The sequence below is a fragment of the Chroicocephalus ridibundus genome, chromosome 5, assembly GCF_963924245.1.
Source record: "Chroicocephalus ridibundus chromosome 5, bChrRid1.1, whole genome shotgun sequence".
NCBI classification, from domain to species: Eukaryota; Metazoa; Chordata; class Aves; order Charadriiformes; family Laridae; genus Chroicocephalus; species Chroicocephalus ridibundus.
In genome coordinates this window covers 64,194,653-64,209,262 of record NC_086288.1, presented here as the reverse complement: position 1 = coordinate 64,209,262, position 14,610 = coordinate 64,194,653, and the positions used below count along the sequence as shown (strand labels likewise).

The window sequence follows — 14,610 nt, the reverse complement described above, 5'->3', positions numbered from 1 at the left end:
TAGGGGCTACTTCTCATATTTTACACTCTTCTAGGGCTGAAAAGCCCTTGACATCTATACATGGACAGACAGAATAAATTACGGCAGCCCCTCCGGCTTCTCTCTAAGAGCTACCACAGAGAAAACATTTGGCACGTACCACAAAAGACACACACTTCCTGAGCATCCTGGCCACATCCCCAGTCAAGAAACTACTCTGCAGGGAGTTTGTGGAGGATTCTCCACAATTATCATGTGACGACATAATGCAGGAATTTTTATCCTGTCAGGTGACAAGTATTTTGTTATTTACAATATGGTACCATAAAGGATTTGGATCAGACAAGGCTGCAAGATAAAATTCTCTCTGAATTTATGGCAGATGGAATCAGTATTTCTGTACTCTAGTTCTACCACGTATTCTCTGAGTGATTTTCAGCACGTTAGCTAGTAGCCACCTTCTGTACCTAGTCTTAAAAAAACTGAATTCACATTATCTATAATTTTACTTCATATTATCTGTAGATAATAAAAGACCCTATATGAAATACTTGGATAAATATTAATTTTATTGCTTCCTAATACTCCAGGAACGCTACTTGCAACATCTTATTTCAGGGGTTACAAAGTTAGCCATTAGGTTGTTTGATTCAGAACATAAAACCTGTAACAAAATCTCATCTGACAGAACGACGTTTGCCTTTAAAAAAAAAATATACTGACTCTTGTCAGCAGTTAATAAGGTAAATTAAGTTTTGAAAGACAAACATAATGCTTTTCTTCGGCTTCTAATAATTGTGTCATTTGTGCTCCACTCTGAGTAAAAATAAATTATACTTTTGGGGTTACGCTGCAGCATTTTACAAGCTAATGCTTGCAAAACAGCTGTGTTACCTAATTGAGAGGATTGTTTGATTGATTAAAAAAAAAAAAAAGCATATCACTTTTACATACCTTTCAGTTTTAAATGTGTCCAGAACATTACTTATTTTCAAACTTCTAAAAACTGAAACTTTTACTCTTAAGTTATCCCATCTTCTCCTTCCACAAAAAAAAAAAAAAAAAAAAAAAAAAAGTGATTCCTCCACACTGCTCATTTCTTTTATATATCAAACTTATTCCCTATTTTTTGAATGCAGGCAAAAGTTGCTTTTACTTGTAATTTTACAACTCTTGTCAGTGAAAATGGGCACACAAGAGCGAGCAAACAACTCCTGTTCAGCACAGTTTATAGGACATTATAGGACAACTCCAACGTGCGTCACTGGCACCATTCAGGAACTTGACTGACTGGTACTTTGGTATAACCAATCACGTTTTGAGATTTTGACATCTGTTCATGACCTGCTCTCAGTTAAATATTTATAGAGGAAATTGCACTAAAATAAGAAATGAAGAAGTTTTAAGTCCTCCTCTGTCTTCTTCCATTGTTGTAAATCACATTTTAGATGCCCCAACTAACCTTAGTTACTCCAGCATTAGCGTGGTATTTTGTTATCCACAATAGCAAAATAAAAGCGACCCTGGGAAGTCTCTGTTGCCTGAAGCATATGGAAGCCAGTAAGTCAGTCCCAACTTTTTTGTATGCGTATGTTCTCTACCCTCTCCTTAGACTTTTTTTTCATAGAAGTCAAAACTCAAAGGGACACCATGATTTTACCTCATCTGCTGTTTTACTCGGACCTTAGATTCACAAATTATTTTTACTTACACTTAATTAAGGTTTTAAAATTTCAAGCAGTGCGACTTAGTACAAAAAAGAAAAAAATGAAAGGCTATAGGTGAGTTTCATTTTTACTATTTACCTAGCGACGTGCATTTTGTAGGATATGAAGCTAGCAAGGCTTGAGCATTGTAAGTTCAACTGAAAGAAAATAATTTAAGATATTTTTAATAACAGTATTTTAAATGTTCTCCTTATACTGTTACTGGGCCATGCAGTGTACGCTGTTAGAATAACTTGAATTGCACAGTCCATATTACCAAGACACTTTTCATTAACACGCACAGTCAATAAACTTGAGGTACACCCATATGAACATCGGAGTTTCTTTTACAATCTCGATTCAAAAATTGAAATAATGCAAATTTTATATATTTAAAAAAAACCCAATAATTAAAAACTTTCTTCTGATTCTGGATAGTAACTGTTGGTCTATTTTTTCTTGTTTTAATTATTGATGAGTATGTTGTATAAGGTAGTAAAGTCCAAAATTTGGTATCAGACAGACAATAAATCTACTCTTCTAGGAAAGAAAAACCAGAGGAGAAAAATACAGAAATAGCATTGCCTGAGCACACAGTGAGATAAAAACAACTAAAAAGGTAATAAATAAGTAAAAAGAGAAGTGTAGAACATAAATTACATGGAACATATTACACGTAGACTAAGACTGAAAAAAGGAAATTGTTTTGCTGCTCTAACAGTTTCTAAATACCTGTTGGAAGCAGACTTGCTTAGAAAACTTCAAAAGCCAGCCTGCTAAATACTGTACTGGATTGCTCATATATCTATATCAATTTTTCCTGTATATATAGTCAAAGAAAATGAAAATGATGTGTTCTGTTAAGGTTAGTAATTAAATACTAAAATGTTCAGCAAATATAGTGAAGAGTTCACAGCGCTTGTGAAGGATTTAGTTAATTGACTCATAAGCATAATGCTAACTACTTATGAAGTCTGTTCATTTTCTTTTCTATTTTAACGCAAAACCAATTCAATAAGTTTTACATCTCAAAGTAGCCCAGCAGCTCACTAACTGTATAAACCTTCTAAAACTTTTGAAAGAAAATCCTTAAAGGAAAATGTGCCTGAAGCTGCAGGACAGGTATTTCTCTGAAACACAGCTGACAGTTGCTCAAACCAGCAAACATCCCAAATACCGGAAAACAAGGCAGCTAAACATTACAAAAATAAAATAAAATAAAAGAAAAGAAAAGAAAAGAAAAAAAGAGAGAGAGAGAAAGAAAAAGAAACACTCCGAAATACACTGCTACAGCACAACGACTGACACGGCAACCGTCGAACTGCTAACCAGGGTTAGAACCCAGGTTCGTATCGGTATGTACAATGCCGGAGAGCTGTCTGAGTTGATATATCACATTCTATCCTTTTAAAGATGCTTCTTGCTACCCCCTTGCCTATAATAGTACAGTTCTTTACTTATTCAGAGCATGAATCCTCCTTTACTCAGATCCTGTCCCTTTTGGCTCTCTCCATCTCCTGGGAGCACAGAATGATTCAGTGGTAACTTAGTCATCTGCGCACTGTACAAGATGACTTTACCGAAGAGGAAAAAAAATAAAGGCTGCACTTATCAGTGGAACACTTTGTGTTAAATATAGATAATTAAAGCATCAACAATCCATCTATTTCATGTTTAATTAGCCCCTCTTTCATCATAATTTGTTACTGAATGTCAAATGTGGGTCACTTTTAAAAACTAATTGTGAAGTATTTAATATAATGCAAATTGAGAACAGAAAATTGAACTATACTTCTGTACACTTTGCACCAAACACTATTAAAATTAAACGTCTGAAAGAAGACGCCAATGTAAACGTTTACACTTAATGACAACGTTCCCATTTTTTTCTCTACAATGCACTTAGTGCTACCATAACATTGTTATGTTTACGATTATTATTATACATTTGCGTAGCTGAAAGTTGTGAAAAGCTTTACTCAAGAGTTGCTTTGTGATTATAAAAAGCAGTCTTTGAGATAAGCCCCTGTATGTATGTGTGTGTCTGTACATAGGCAAGAAAAAAAGCTTTTCTGCGTGATTAAACTGATTGCCCCCTTCATGGGTGAATTTTGGATCCTATTAAGGCTGCTGGTTATATGTGTACATTTATGACGAAATGGACCCATTTAGTGTATAGATACAATTCACATACATGATAACCAACTAGTCAAAATGCTTCTACATTGCAACAGGCTGATTAATGTTTGAAACGCTGTGAAACAAATTAACTGGCTGCCGTACAAAGAATGTTTTCAAAAATTAATTTCTGTGTATTTTGCTTTCCTGGAAATAAGACTTTACAGGAAATTCATCTAGTTTTGATTAGTGTGTCAGCACACTCTGGTATGATAAACATTTCTCTTCACTAAACAGTACATTTCCAATGAGAAAAGGCACAGGGGTAATCCATAAAGGATTACAGAATTGCCAGAAAGCCAATACCCCAAGCAAAGAAATAATGCTGCTCAGAAATTCCTGTAGGGGTTCTGCTAATTCTCCCAATGGTGACCAATACCTCTTAAAATTAAATAAAAAAAAAACTAAACAAATCAAACAAACAAAAAAACCCACCAAAATACCACCACCACAATTGCAGTGTTTTAAATAGTCAATAATCGTTGTTGGTTGAGTAGAAAAAAAAAAAATCCAAGAGAATATGTGACCAAAAAATGTAAACATATAAACAGGGTTTAAAAGGCCTGTTCTTCAAACAGTGGCTGTTAACGTGTTAATCTCATATTCGTGATTAAAACTTTCAGCGAAATAAACCTGCTCACATACCACTATTTTACACCGTGAAACAAGAGGGAAATGCAAGCATATAATATAAAGATATAGCTGTAACTGACATTAGAAAATAAACAATTATTTATAATTAATATCTACGATTAGAATCATGATTAAGGATGCAACCCTCCAAGCTGCGAATTATTCTTCTTAAACACTGAGCTTTCCTTATCTTTGGCTGTCTTTGCTGGAAGCTCGCAACATCCAGGCTCCTCACAGGCAACGTGCAGCACCTGGAGGGTTCAGATTTTAAATCTGTGATCCAGGAAAACACTTGCTTAAACTCATTCCCATTCAGCAAAACACTTCTGTACAGCTTTAACTTTTGGCAAGTGATTAAGAGCTACGGAATACTACGTGATTTAAACATTTGTTTGCCGTTAAGTAGATGTTAGTGCTTGACTGACTAGGCGAGAATGGATAAAAGGGAAGCTAAAAGAGTATTTCAGAGTAGCATCATGCCAGATAAGACACAAACAGGAGTAAAACTTGTGAAAGATCTTCTGAAAAAGGGACGGTGAAATGTCAGAAGTCTACTGAACGCAGAACTTAAACTCTGTATAACACACCTGATGTCAAGAAGGAGGAGAGTTAGAAATTGATTGTTTTTCTCCACTGAAGTTCTCCTATACAGCACTGTGTCCAACGAGACGTACTTGGGAACTCATATAAGAAATCCAATGCATTACCTTAAAAAGGAAGTATCAAATAATCCTGATGAAAACAACTTGCATTCACTGGGGTACACCAGTCGGTCACCTAAGTAGAGGCTTTATTTCCTGACTGCTATGTTGTAGATATACGAAAGTATCAATTACCAATTCTAATTACACTAAGGGGAAATGAGTATTGCTCTCATCTCCAGTAACTCAGAGCAGGTGCGTTCTGCTGTGTCCACTTATTTGTTCTAAAACTTTATACACCTTCTAATATCTCATTAGAACAAAGGGAAGTGCCAATGAGTAAATAAAGGCAGCCTCAGGGATTTCAACCAGTCTCCCCAGCATGGGCACGTCACTATGCCACTGGTTCTACCTGATACACAAAATAATCTGATACACACCACATCAGAACCCTTTATCTGCAACTGCTTCACATTTCTCTCTAAAGACCGGGCTGAACGAGCTCCACGTGGTTTGGGTGTTAAAAATCCTCACGTGTTTTGCCCGAGAAACCGGGAAATGCTGCGCTGGCAGTGTTGGAGAGGTGAGAAGTCTACTTATTGCTTATGCAAATACGTCTTAATGTCCCCACTATTATGCAAAAGCGTGAACAAAACTATATAAACGTCCCTCAGCAACAAGCTGGCAAGTGCTCATAGGCAAGCGGTAACGGAAGTTTTGTGCCTAATAATATCTCCTTTAAAGTTTGTTATTTAGCACTATCTTCACTGTTTTCTTGGACGCTTTCCTTAACTTCCGTGCCCGTTTTACAACCGTGCAAATACTTTCTACGTATTTAAAAATAAAACAGACAAGGCACTAGAACATAGGCTATAAACTCCTCAGGTAAACTAACCTTCATAACAAACTTAAGTGTTTAGCACAGGAAAACTATCGGGGCTGAGAAATTGGTTTTGTAACAAACTAGATAAATACTGGAGCAATTCCACGTGTGCTTCTTTCGGTTTGACTGTTGCAGGTAAAAGCGTAATAAAGCCATTTTCTTCTACTAAGAAGCCTTATAATGTATACCAAAATATATCCTTGAAAAATGTGAAGTAATTTAAAAAAAAATTTTTTTAATGTAATCCTAAATCAGGTTTTTTTTATCAAGAAAAATAGTCAGTTGTATGGTGTTGTCCTTTACCATTCCTACAGTTAGCGTGCAAGTCGTTCTTTTACACTGAAAATAAATTACACTTTGACAGTTTATAATTCACATGTTTAGATGAACTGCAGCAGCAGGAAAGAAGTAGTATCTGATTAGCATATGTGCCACTGCTACTTTGTTATTCCAGTGTTCACCAAAAAGGCATAATCCACTATGTGCTTAATAAGTCTTAGTAGATGGAAGTTTAGGAACTTTCTTAGTAGTTTGTATTTTATACAGACTATTTTCAAACTGAAATTGTAACGTACTCTCCAGGAGACAGTTAATGAAATGTATCACCCAGAAACTACCGTGTCAAACGTTCTATAAATCTGTATGACTTGTAAAACAACATACACAAAACCACTGGCAGATAGTACATCTATCACACTTTTTTTTTTTTTTTTTTGTGATCTGGAAGACTGAGTGGCTCATATTATTCATTTTCTTATACAGTATTTTAAGTATTTCTGAGCAGAATGCAAATACTGGCAACACACCGTAAACCTTCAATTGTAGTAGACTAGCAGACTAGTTTCAAAGTATAAAAAAAAAAAGTCATAGTGTACCATATTTGCATGTTAATAAGTTGAAAAGAAAGCATTTTTGTCAAACTAGTCAGAATTTCCCTGTTCCAGACTTGGCTCTGTATTTACATGAATCAGCGTTCATTTATCTCTAGATTCTTGTGTAACATGCACTGTAGCTAAGGAAACATTAAGAATATTCTCTTACATGAAAAGATGTAATGGAAATCACCAGGTGTGAAGTATCTCGTTGTACTATCACCCAAAAAGCACTCCCCGACAGCAGAGTGACCTCTGTTCAGGCTACATATGTGTCTTATAAAATAAACAAAACAGATGCTTTCACTTAGGAGCTTGATCCTTCTCTGTGCTACCCCTATTTTGTTTCAAGGATTGCCAAGAAGTCCCTGCCATCGCCGGTTTTAGGCTTTTGGAGCTGCGCTGAACCGATCTCCGCCACCACAGCCCAGATCGGAGCCGGTCCCCCGTGTCACACCTCGCCCTGCGAGGTCTCACGGCAGCCGCGCTCCGCAGACGGAGCTCTGCAGCAGCTGGGCTGGCAAATTAGGGCCTCTCAACTTGAATGAATGAATTTCATGTGATATACAAGGGCGGGGGGGGGGGGAAGTTGTGAGGGAGGAAGGCACTGAAAACATACTGGTGTGCGATTCTAAGGCCGCTAACGTGCGCATTCAGAGCAACCAGTGCGATCTCTGGGGTGTAAATTAAACCGCAGACAGGCTTTCTAGATTATTTAAGCGTTTTGGTCCTAATGAACGACCTGGTAATTGCAGCCACGAGCGCTTCGGCGCGGCGGCTGCAAACCCTCTCTCACCCACAGCTTTAGGAAGGGTCAGGCCGGCAACAGTCCCTCCCGCCCCCCCACCCCCCTTCCCCCAAAACACCTGGCTGCCGAGGCCAAACTTTCCCCCTCGGCCGGAGCCCGCTGCCTGTAAGGCTGGGAAAGCAGCACGGCGGGGGGGGCGAGCGGGATCGGCCGCGGAAGGCGGAGCCGGGGGCGGGGGGAGGACGGCAGGACCGCGGGGGCGGACGGAGGGAGCGCGGCTCCGCCGGGGGAACGGCGGGGGGTGCGTGTGTGTCCTGATTCTCCCCCCCGCAACCGCCGGCATTGGCCTGCGGGCGGGCGGCTGATAAAGGCACCTCAGGTTGCCTCACAGCTCGCTGTCTGGGCTGGCGACCGCGTCCCCGGCCCGCCCCGCGCCCGGCCGCCGTTGCGCCTGCCGGGGGAAGGGGCGGGGGGGCGCCGTGCCCGCCGCCCCCGTCGATGCGGCCGCACCGTCGGGCTGGTTGGCTGCCGGGTGTGAAAAGCGGAGGGAACGATAAAAAAATGATAACAATAAAGATCTCTGACTCTCCTTGCTGCGTGCTGTGTGTTGCTCTGGGCACCTGACTACCTGCGGGGGGGGGGGAAGGGGGGCGGGGATGCCAGGCTGAACGGGTCATTGAAGCTGACGGTGGTGCCTGCTTGTGCCGGTGCGGGAGGCGGGGGGAGGCGGGCATCGCCGCTCCCTCCCCCGCGGGGGGTGTGTGTGGGGGGGTGCGGGTGTGAGCGTCGGGGGCCGCGCGGGGGTTGCGCGGGGCGCAGCGCTCTTACCTGCTTGCTGTACTTGCTGCTGGCCTGGCAGCTGTACTCAGAGCAGTGGTCCGACCCGATGGAGATGTTGTCGCCGGCGCCCACGAAGGTGTTGGCCGGGGGCAGGTCCTGCACGGCCTGGTGCTTTTTGCCGGCAGTGGGGGACTGCGGGTGCAGCTGGACCGTGGGCAGCGGCGAGCTCGACTTGTAGTGCCTGGCCAGGTCGGGGCTGCCCGGGCCACCGTTGACCGAGCGGTACCGCCCCATACCGGGGCTGTCCGAGAGCTTCTCGTTGACGCTGTCATAGCGCTGCCCGTTGGGCTTGGAAGCCTCGACGGTGACGATGCTGCTGTAGAGGGGCTGCTTGCCCTTCTTGCCTTTCTTGTCCTTTTTGGGCTTCTTGGCCTTGTCATGCTGCTGCGGGGTGAAGAAATCCTCGTGGTCCTTCTTGCCAGCCTCGTAGCCGTGTTTGCTCTTGGAGCGGCAGTAGCGGGCCATGACCACCACCAGGATGAGGAGGATGACGGTCATGATGCCAGCCACCACGCCGATGACTATGCTAAGCCGCTGCTTGCTCAGCTCGTAGCTGGGGTCGCCAGCAATGTCCTGGGCCAGGGGAGTGTGGAGGCTGCGGGCCACCTGGCCCTCCACCACGGTGGCATTGGACAGGCTCTCGTTGACAAAGACATGGAGCAGGGCAGTGGTGGACTGGGGTGGCTGCCCACTGTCATTCACCTGTACCACGAGGCGATGCAGGCCATAGTGCTTGGGGGCCAGCTTGCCCACCAGTGACACCACACCGCTGGCCGGGTCAATCTCGAAGAGCTTGAAGGGGTTGCCCCCGACGATGCTGTAGTTGAGGTCAGCATTGAGACCGGTGTCAGCATCGGTGGCAACCACCGTGGCCACCACGGTGCGCATGTTGCTGGAGGGTGGCAGCACGGTGTAGGAGCTGTTGCTGGGGAAGGTGACAGTGGGTGCGTTGTCATTCTCGTCCATCACAAAGAGGGACACGGTGGCAGTGGCAGACCGTGGTGGCTCACCTCCATCCACTGCCTTCACCTTAAAAGTGTAGCTGGTCTGTTGCTCACGGTCAAAAGAGACGGTGGAAAAAATGGTTCCGGTGTCGTTCTCGATGGAGAAGATACCAGTTGCCTGGTCGTGATCACCGGGCTGGATGGAGAGGCTGAGCTCAGCATTGCGGCCCTTGTCGAAGTCCATCACAGTCACCATGCCCACGGGGCTGTTGGGCTGCAGGTTCTCCTTCACGTAAAAAGTGAACACATCCTGCATGAAGCGTGGCTCATTGTCGTTGCGATCTGCCACCCGCACCACCACTGTGGTGGAGCCCTGCAGCGATGGGACCCCCTTGTCCCGGGCCGTTACCTGGAACTCATAGGTGTCACGTTGCTCACGGTCCAGCACCGCCTGCACCGACACGTCCCCGGAGTCAGGGTCGATGCTGAAGATGCCGCCTGGCGACTCTGAGGAGAGGGGTGAGGCCTCCAGGGAGTAGGTGAGCTCAGCATTCTTGCCACTGTCTGCATCCGTGGCGACCACTGTGGCCACCCTCTCGCCAGGCAAGTTGTTCTCTGGGAAGGAGACCTCCAGCACGGCCTGGCTGAACACGGGAGGGTTGTCGTTAGTGTCCCCGACCCGCACCAGCAAGGAGTTGTTGCTGGACAAGCTGGGGCTGCCCGAGTCCACAGCCACAATCACCACGTTGTAGTCACGGACAGCCTCATAGTCCAGAGGGGCTGAGGTGTGGAGGAAATACTTGCGCTTGTTCTGTGGCTCCCCTTCACCCTCGCTGGCCGGCTTGAGCTGGAAGGGCACGTCGCCCACCACGGTGCAGGTCACCACGCCGTTTTCACCTTGGTCCCGGTCCGACACCTGCACCAGAGCGATGGGGGTATCCACCAGCACGTCCTCGGCCACACTAGCCACCCCATCCCGCAGTGGGATGCGCCCAATTTTCCGGATGTCGATGGTGGGCACGTTGTCATTCTCATCACGGATGTTCAGCACGACCGTGGCCTTGTCTGTCTTGGGGGGCTGGCCCCGATCTCGGGCCATGACGGTGAAGCGAAGCTGGTTCACCTCCTCCCGGTCGATGCGGTGCAAGACGCTGAGCCAGCCAGAGGTCTCATCCAGCCGCAGCAGGCGCCTGACGGACTCGGTGGCCGCCCCGAAGACGTACTCGATCTGCCCGTTCACCCCCACGTCCAGGTCGGCGGCTCGCAGCTGCAGGATGGGGGTGCCGGGGCTGCTGTTCTCCGCCAGGTCTGCCTCGTAGACGCTCTTTTCGAAGCGGGGGCTGTTGTCGTTCACGTCGGTGATGAGCACCCTCAGGATAGCCTGCGAGGAGCGCGCCGGGTCGCCGCCGTCCCGCACGCGGAGACTGAGCTCGTAGGAGTCCCGCTGCTCCCGGTCCAGCGCCCCTTTGACGATCAGCTGCGGCTGCTTCTCCCCGTCGAGGGTGTCGGCCACCTGCAGCTCGAAGACGCTGCTCCGCGCCGCCGCGTCCGCCTCCTGCCGCCGCTTGCTGCCGCCGGGGTAGAGGGCGCTCTCGGAGGCCGCCGAGGCCGAGCCTCCCCCGCCGCCGCCGCCGCCGCCGCCGCCGCCGCCGCCCCCGCCAGCGCGGCGGCCGCCGTCCCCGCCGGGCTCCTGCAGCAGCTCGTAGCGCTCGATGCCGTTGCGGCCGAAGTCCCTGTCGGTGGCGGTGGGGAGCAGGTAGAGGGTCCCCACGGGCCGGTTCTCCTCCACGGTCAGCGTGAGGACAGGGGACGGGAAGGTGGGGGTGTTGTCGTTGATGTCCAGGATGATGACCCGGCCCTCGAAGAGGTCCACCCAGCTCTGCGAGGGGCCGATGACCGACACCTCGAAGTCCAGGAAGCACTCGTTCTCGTCGAAGATCATCTGGCACTGCGGCAGCTTCTCGCGGTCGATGCGCCGCTCCGTGGTGCTCAGCTCCCCGGTCATGTTATCGATCTTGAGATAGTCGGAGCCCGATTCCAGGCTGAATGTCACCTCTCCGGAGCCCGTCACGATTCCCAGGTCGGAAGCCACGTTGCCGATGCGGATGTCGGCGGGTCCCTCCTCGGCCAGCCGGTACCTCAGGAGCTGCTTGGCCGCTGCCAGGCTGACCCAGAGCGGCGGAGGCAGGAGGAGCAAGAAGCAGAAGCAGCAGCAGCAGCAATGCACAAAGCCAAGGAGAGTCCGCATCTTTCTCATCTTCCTCGCACCGACCCCCCCCCCCCCTCGTCTCACTCCCACCTGCCCCCCAGTAAACTCCCCTGAGAAGCCAACAGAGCGGCTGAGCGTCCGGGTGATCAATTACAAAATCCTTCTGTTCCTGGGAACTTATTGTCTCATGGCTGGTGCAATTGGTGGTCAAAACCCTGCTGCTGGCTCCTTTGCTGCTCTCCCTGCCTTCCAGTTGCGATGTACTCACAGTTCACGGGACAGTGTATTTTGCTTTTTAAAGATTCATCTCGGTAGATAGGATGGGATTTTCCTCCTCCTCCCCCTTCTCCTCCTCCTCTCTGATGTTACTGTAATCACTTTGCAAGGTTTGCAATAAAAGCAGGAGAAGCACTGAGCGATTCGAAGCCCCCCAGGTCGTCGTCTTCGACACTAGAGTTAACTACAATTCACACACTCTCCCTCTCTTTTCTCTCTCTCTCTCTCTCTCTCCCTCTCTCTCAGCCGTTTACGACCGAGGCATTAGCTTTATTCTTCCCCCTCTCTGCACACACGGGGAAAAAAAAAATGTGATTCGCTTTATTCAAAGGGCTTGTGTCCGGGAAAACTCCAAATCCTCTTAGCAATGGGCAGTTATTTAAAAAAATAAAAATGTAAAGAAAAAAAATAAAAATCCCAACAATGTCGGTAGCCGCACAGCTGATAGGAGAAGAACCCCGTGTATTACAGAGCAGTCCACAGAATATCCCCTCTGGTTGGCAGAAAAGCACCCAAATCCATCTTCAGAGATCGCCTAAAATGTTCAGCTCTTTCTCCGGAGAGGATTTTTTTTTAACAACTCTGCGCAAGGTCATTAGTCACAAAGCAACGATACAGAAACTGCAGAAGCCGTTTGCCCAGAATTTGCAAGGCTGGAGATATGAGCATACACACACAACAGTCCCAAGTTTGTTTTTGCATCCGCAGTTTGTGTGTGTGCCTTACCTGCATTTGCACTGCATGTGTTATAGCAATCTGGATCTGCAGCACTGAGAGCGATTCACAAATGAGATTGCAGTCTCTCCTCTCTCTCCTCTCTCTCTCTCTCTCTCTCTCTCCTCTTCCTTCCCGTCCCAATGCAGGTAACCAGATCTGAACTTGATCCTTTCAGTTCAAAGGTTAGCAACAAAACTATGTGTCCAAAGGCGATTATTGGTCTCTCGTAAATAGACCCGGAGCGGAACAAGATGTAACTGGATCCCCCACGTGAATTAACACAGATTCTGAATTACATCCATATAAGCGGAATGGCAAAGGGGAGGGGAAAAGATCCGCGACGCGGCTAAAAAAAAAAAAAATAACAAAAATACAGAGTTCTATTTGCAAATAAAATGATATCAGTCAGTTGTTTCCTGTGATCTGCACCGCCACGGTGGGTGAAATCTGCAATTGTGTATTCCCTCCTGTGTCTTTCAGAGAAGTGTGGCTCAGGCGCTTTCACGGCAGAGCGGCTTGTGCTTTAAAATGTTGAATGGCAACTGAGAAGCTTCCCACTCGGAAGGGAAAAAAAAAAAAAGAAGAAGAAGAAGAAGCAGTAAACCGGCAAGTTTGCCCAAAGTGGTGGGAGCTGCTGAAGCCTCTCTCGGTAGCTCTTCCCTGACGCTGCAGCAGCAGAGCCGCCTGCGCTACATACACACAGAAAGAGAGAGGGAGAGAGAGAAAGAGGGAGAGCAAAGAGAGAGAGCGAGAGTGAGGGAGGGAGGGAAGGGGGGGAGGAGGGAGGAGGAGGAGGAGGAGGGAGGACGAGTCAAGCGCTGCACTCCAGAAAGCCCAGCCTTACCCTCTCTCTGCTGCTGCTAGTGCTGCAAGTGGGATAGCTGCTCGTCACAAAACACCAGTTCAGTCCTCAAAACCCAGCCTCATTACACGCCCGAGTGTTGCCGCTGTTGCCTTCTCAAACCCGTGATCCGTAGTGATTCTCTCCTACCCTTTCCCTCCCCACCTCCGCTGTAGACTGTGAACCGAGCAACGATTTTTAAAGCAAATGTTTATTCGCCTTTCTTTTAGGCAGAGCTGGTGCATGTTCGGGGGCTCTGCATTTTGCGTAATCACGCTGGTAAGAAAACTCGTTTCGCACAGATTCCCACCTTCCCCTGGCGTGTTGGAGCTTCTGTGAAATAGCTGCAGTCGCTGTAACTGCATAGAACTCCAGGGCGGAACGGGGGCTGCCTTAGAGCTCGGACTTTCGTCCTGTTTCCCACTGCTGTTCGAGCCTTTTGGTCTTTGTGTTCATGTTCTTCCTATTACCATCATTTGAATGTGTCTTTTCAGCGTGTTTGTGGGTTTCCTAGGAGAAAGAAAGAAAAAAAAAATCCCTCGGAGAAGATGATCAGGAAGGGGGCGAGGGGGTTAGTAGAATAAACACATGTAAGAAGTAACAGATTTATTTCCGAACGGAGACTTGCTGCTTCGATGATTGCGAAAATGTAGCGTCACCTACCTGGGTAAGTGGGAAATAAACTTTAACGTTAAAGCTCGCCGCTCAACTTTGTTTATTCTGGCGTCCCTAGTTCGCTTCTCCTTTTGCCTTTGTGCCGTTTAACCGCCTGTGGCGTTTGCGTGCCCCTGCCCCTGCGCCCCGGGTGATGCCTGGTCCTGTACCCGTCCTTTCCACTCGGATCCCGGAGGGAAAAGAGGGAGACTCCGCTAGGCTGGCAGGAGAGGGAGGACCTGGGCGAGCATGGGGCAACCACTGGGAAGAGAACTGGCGTGTGTGTGAGTGCGTGTGTGTGTGTGCGCGCAGCGGGGGGGGGGGGGGGGGGCGGTGGCAGGAATCCAGCTGCTCTCTCTCCTCCTGCGAACACATGTGGGAAAACAAGTTGTTGCGGGTTCTGTGTGTGCGTGTGTGCATTCCTCGTGTTAAACGGTTATTTTGAATAAAGACGCATGCGGACGAATGTAAGAGAAATGTCTCGTGTTT

At 47.3% G+C, this 14,610-nt stretch overlaps 1 protein-coding gene across 7 annotated transcripts in view; it reads right to left on the bottom strand.

The window, feature by feature from the left end:
* Positions 1-11,673, bottom strand: part of PCDH7 (protocadherin 7) — a 281,720-nt gene extending 270,047 nt beyond the window's left edge. For all 7 annotated transcript variants that reach the window (XM_063337311.1, XM_063337312.1, XM_063337313.1 and 4 more), the window contains exon 1: positions 8,469-11,673. In XM_063337311.1, the coding sequence (XP_063193381.1) occupies positions 8,469-11,672 (3,204 nt within the window). In that variant the 5' untranslated portion in view covers position 11,673. The remainder of the gene's footprint in view (positions 1-8,468) is intronic.
* Between the last annotated feature and the right edge of the window lie 2,937 nt (positions 11,674-14,610).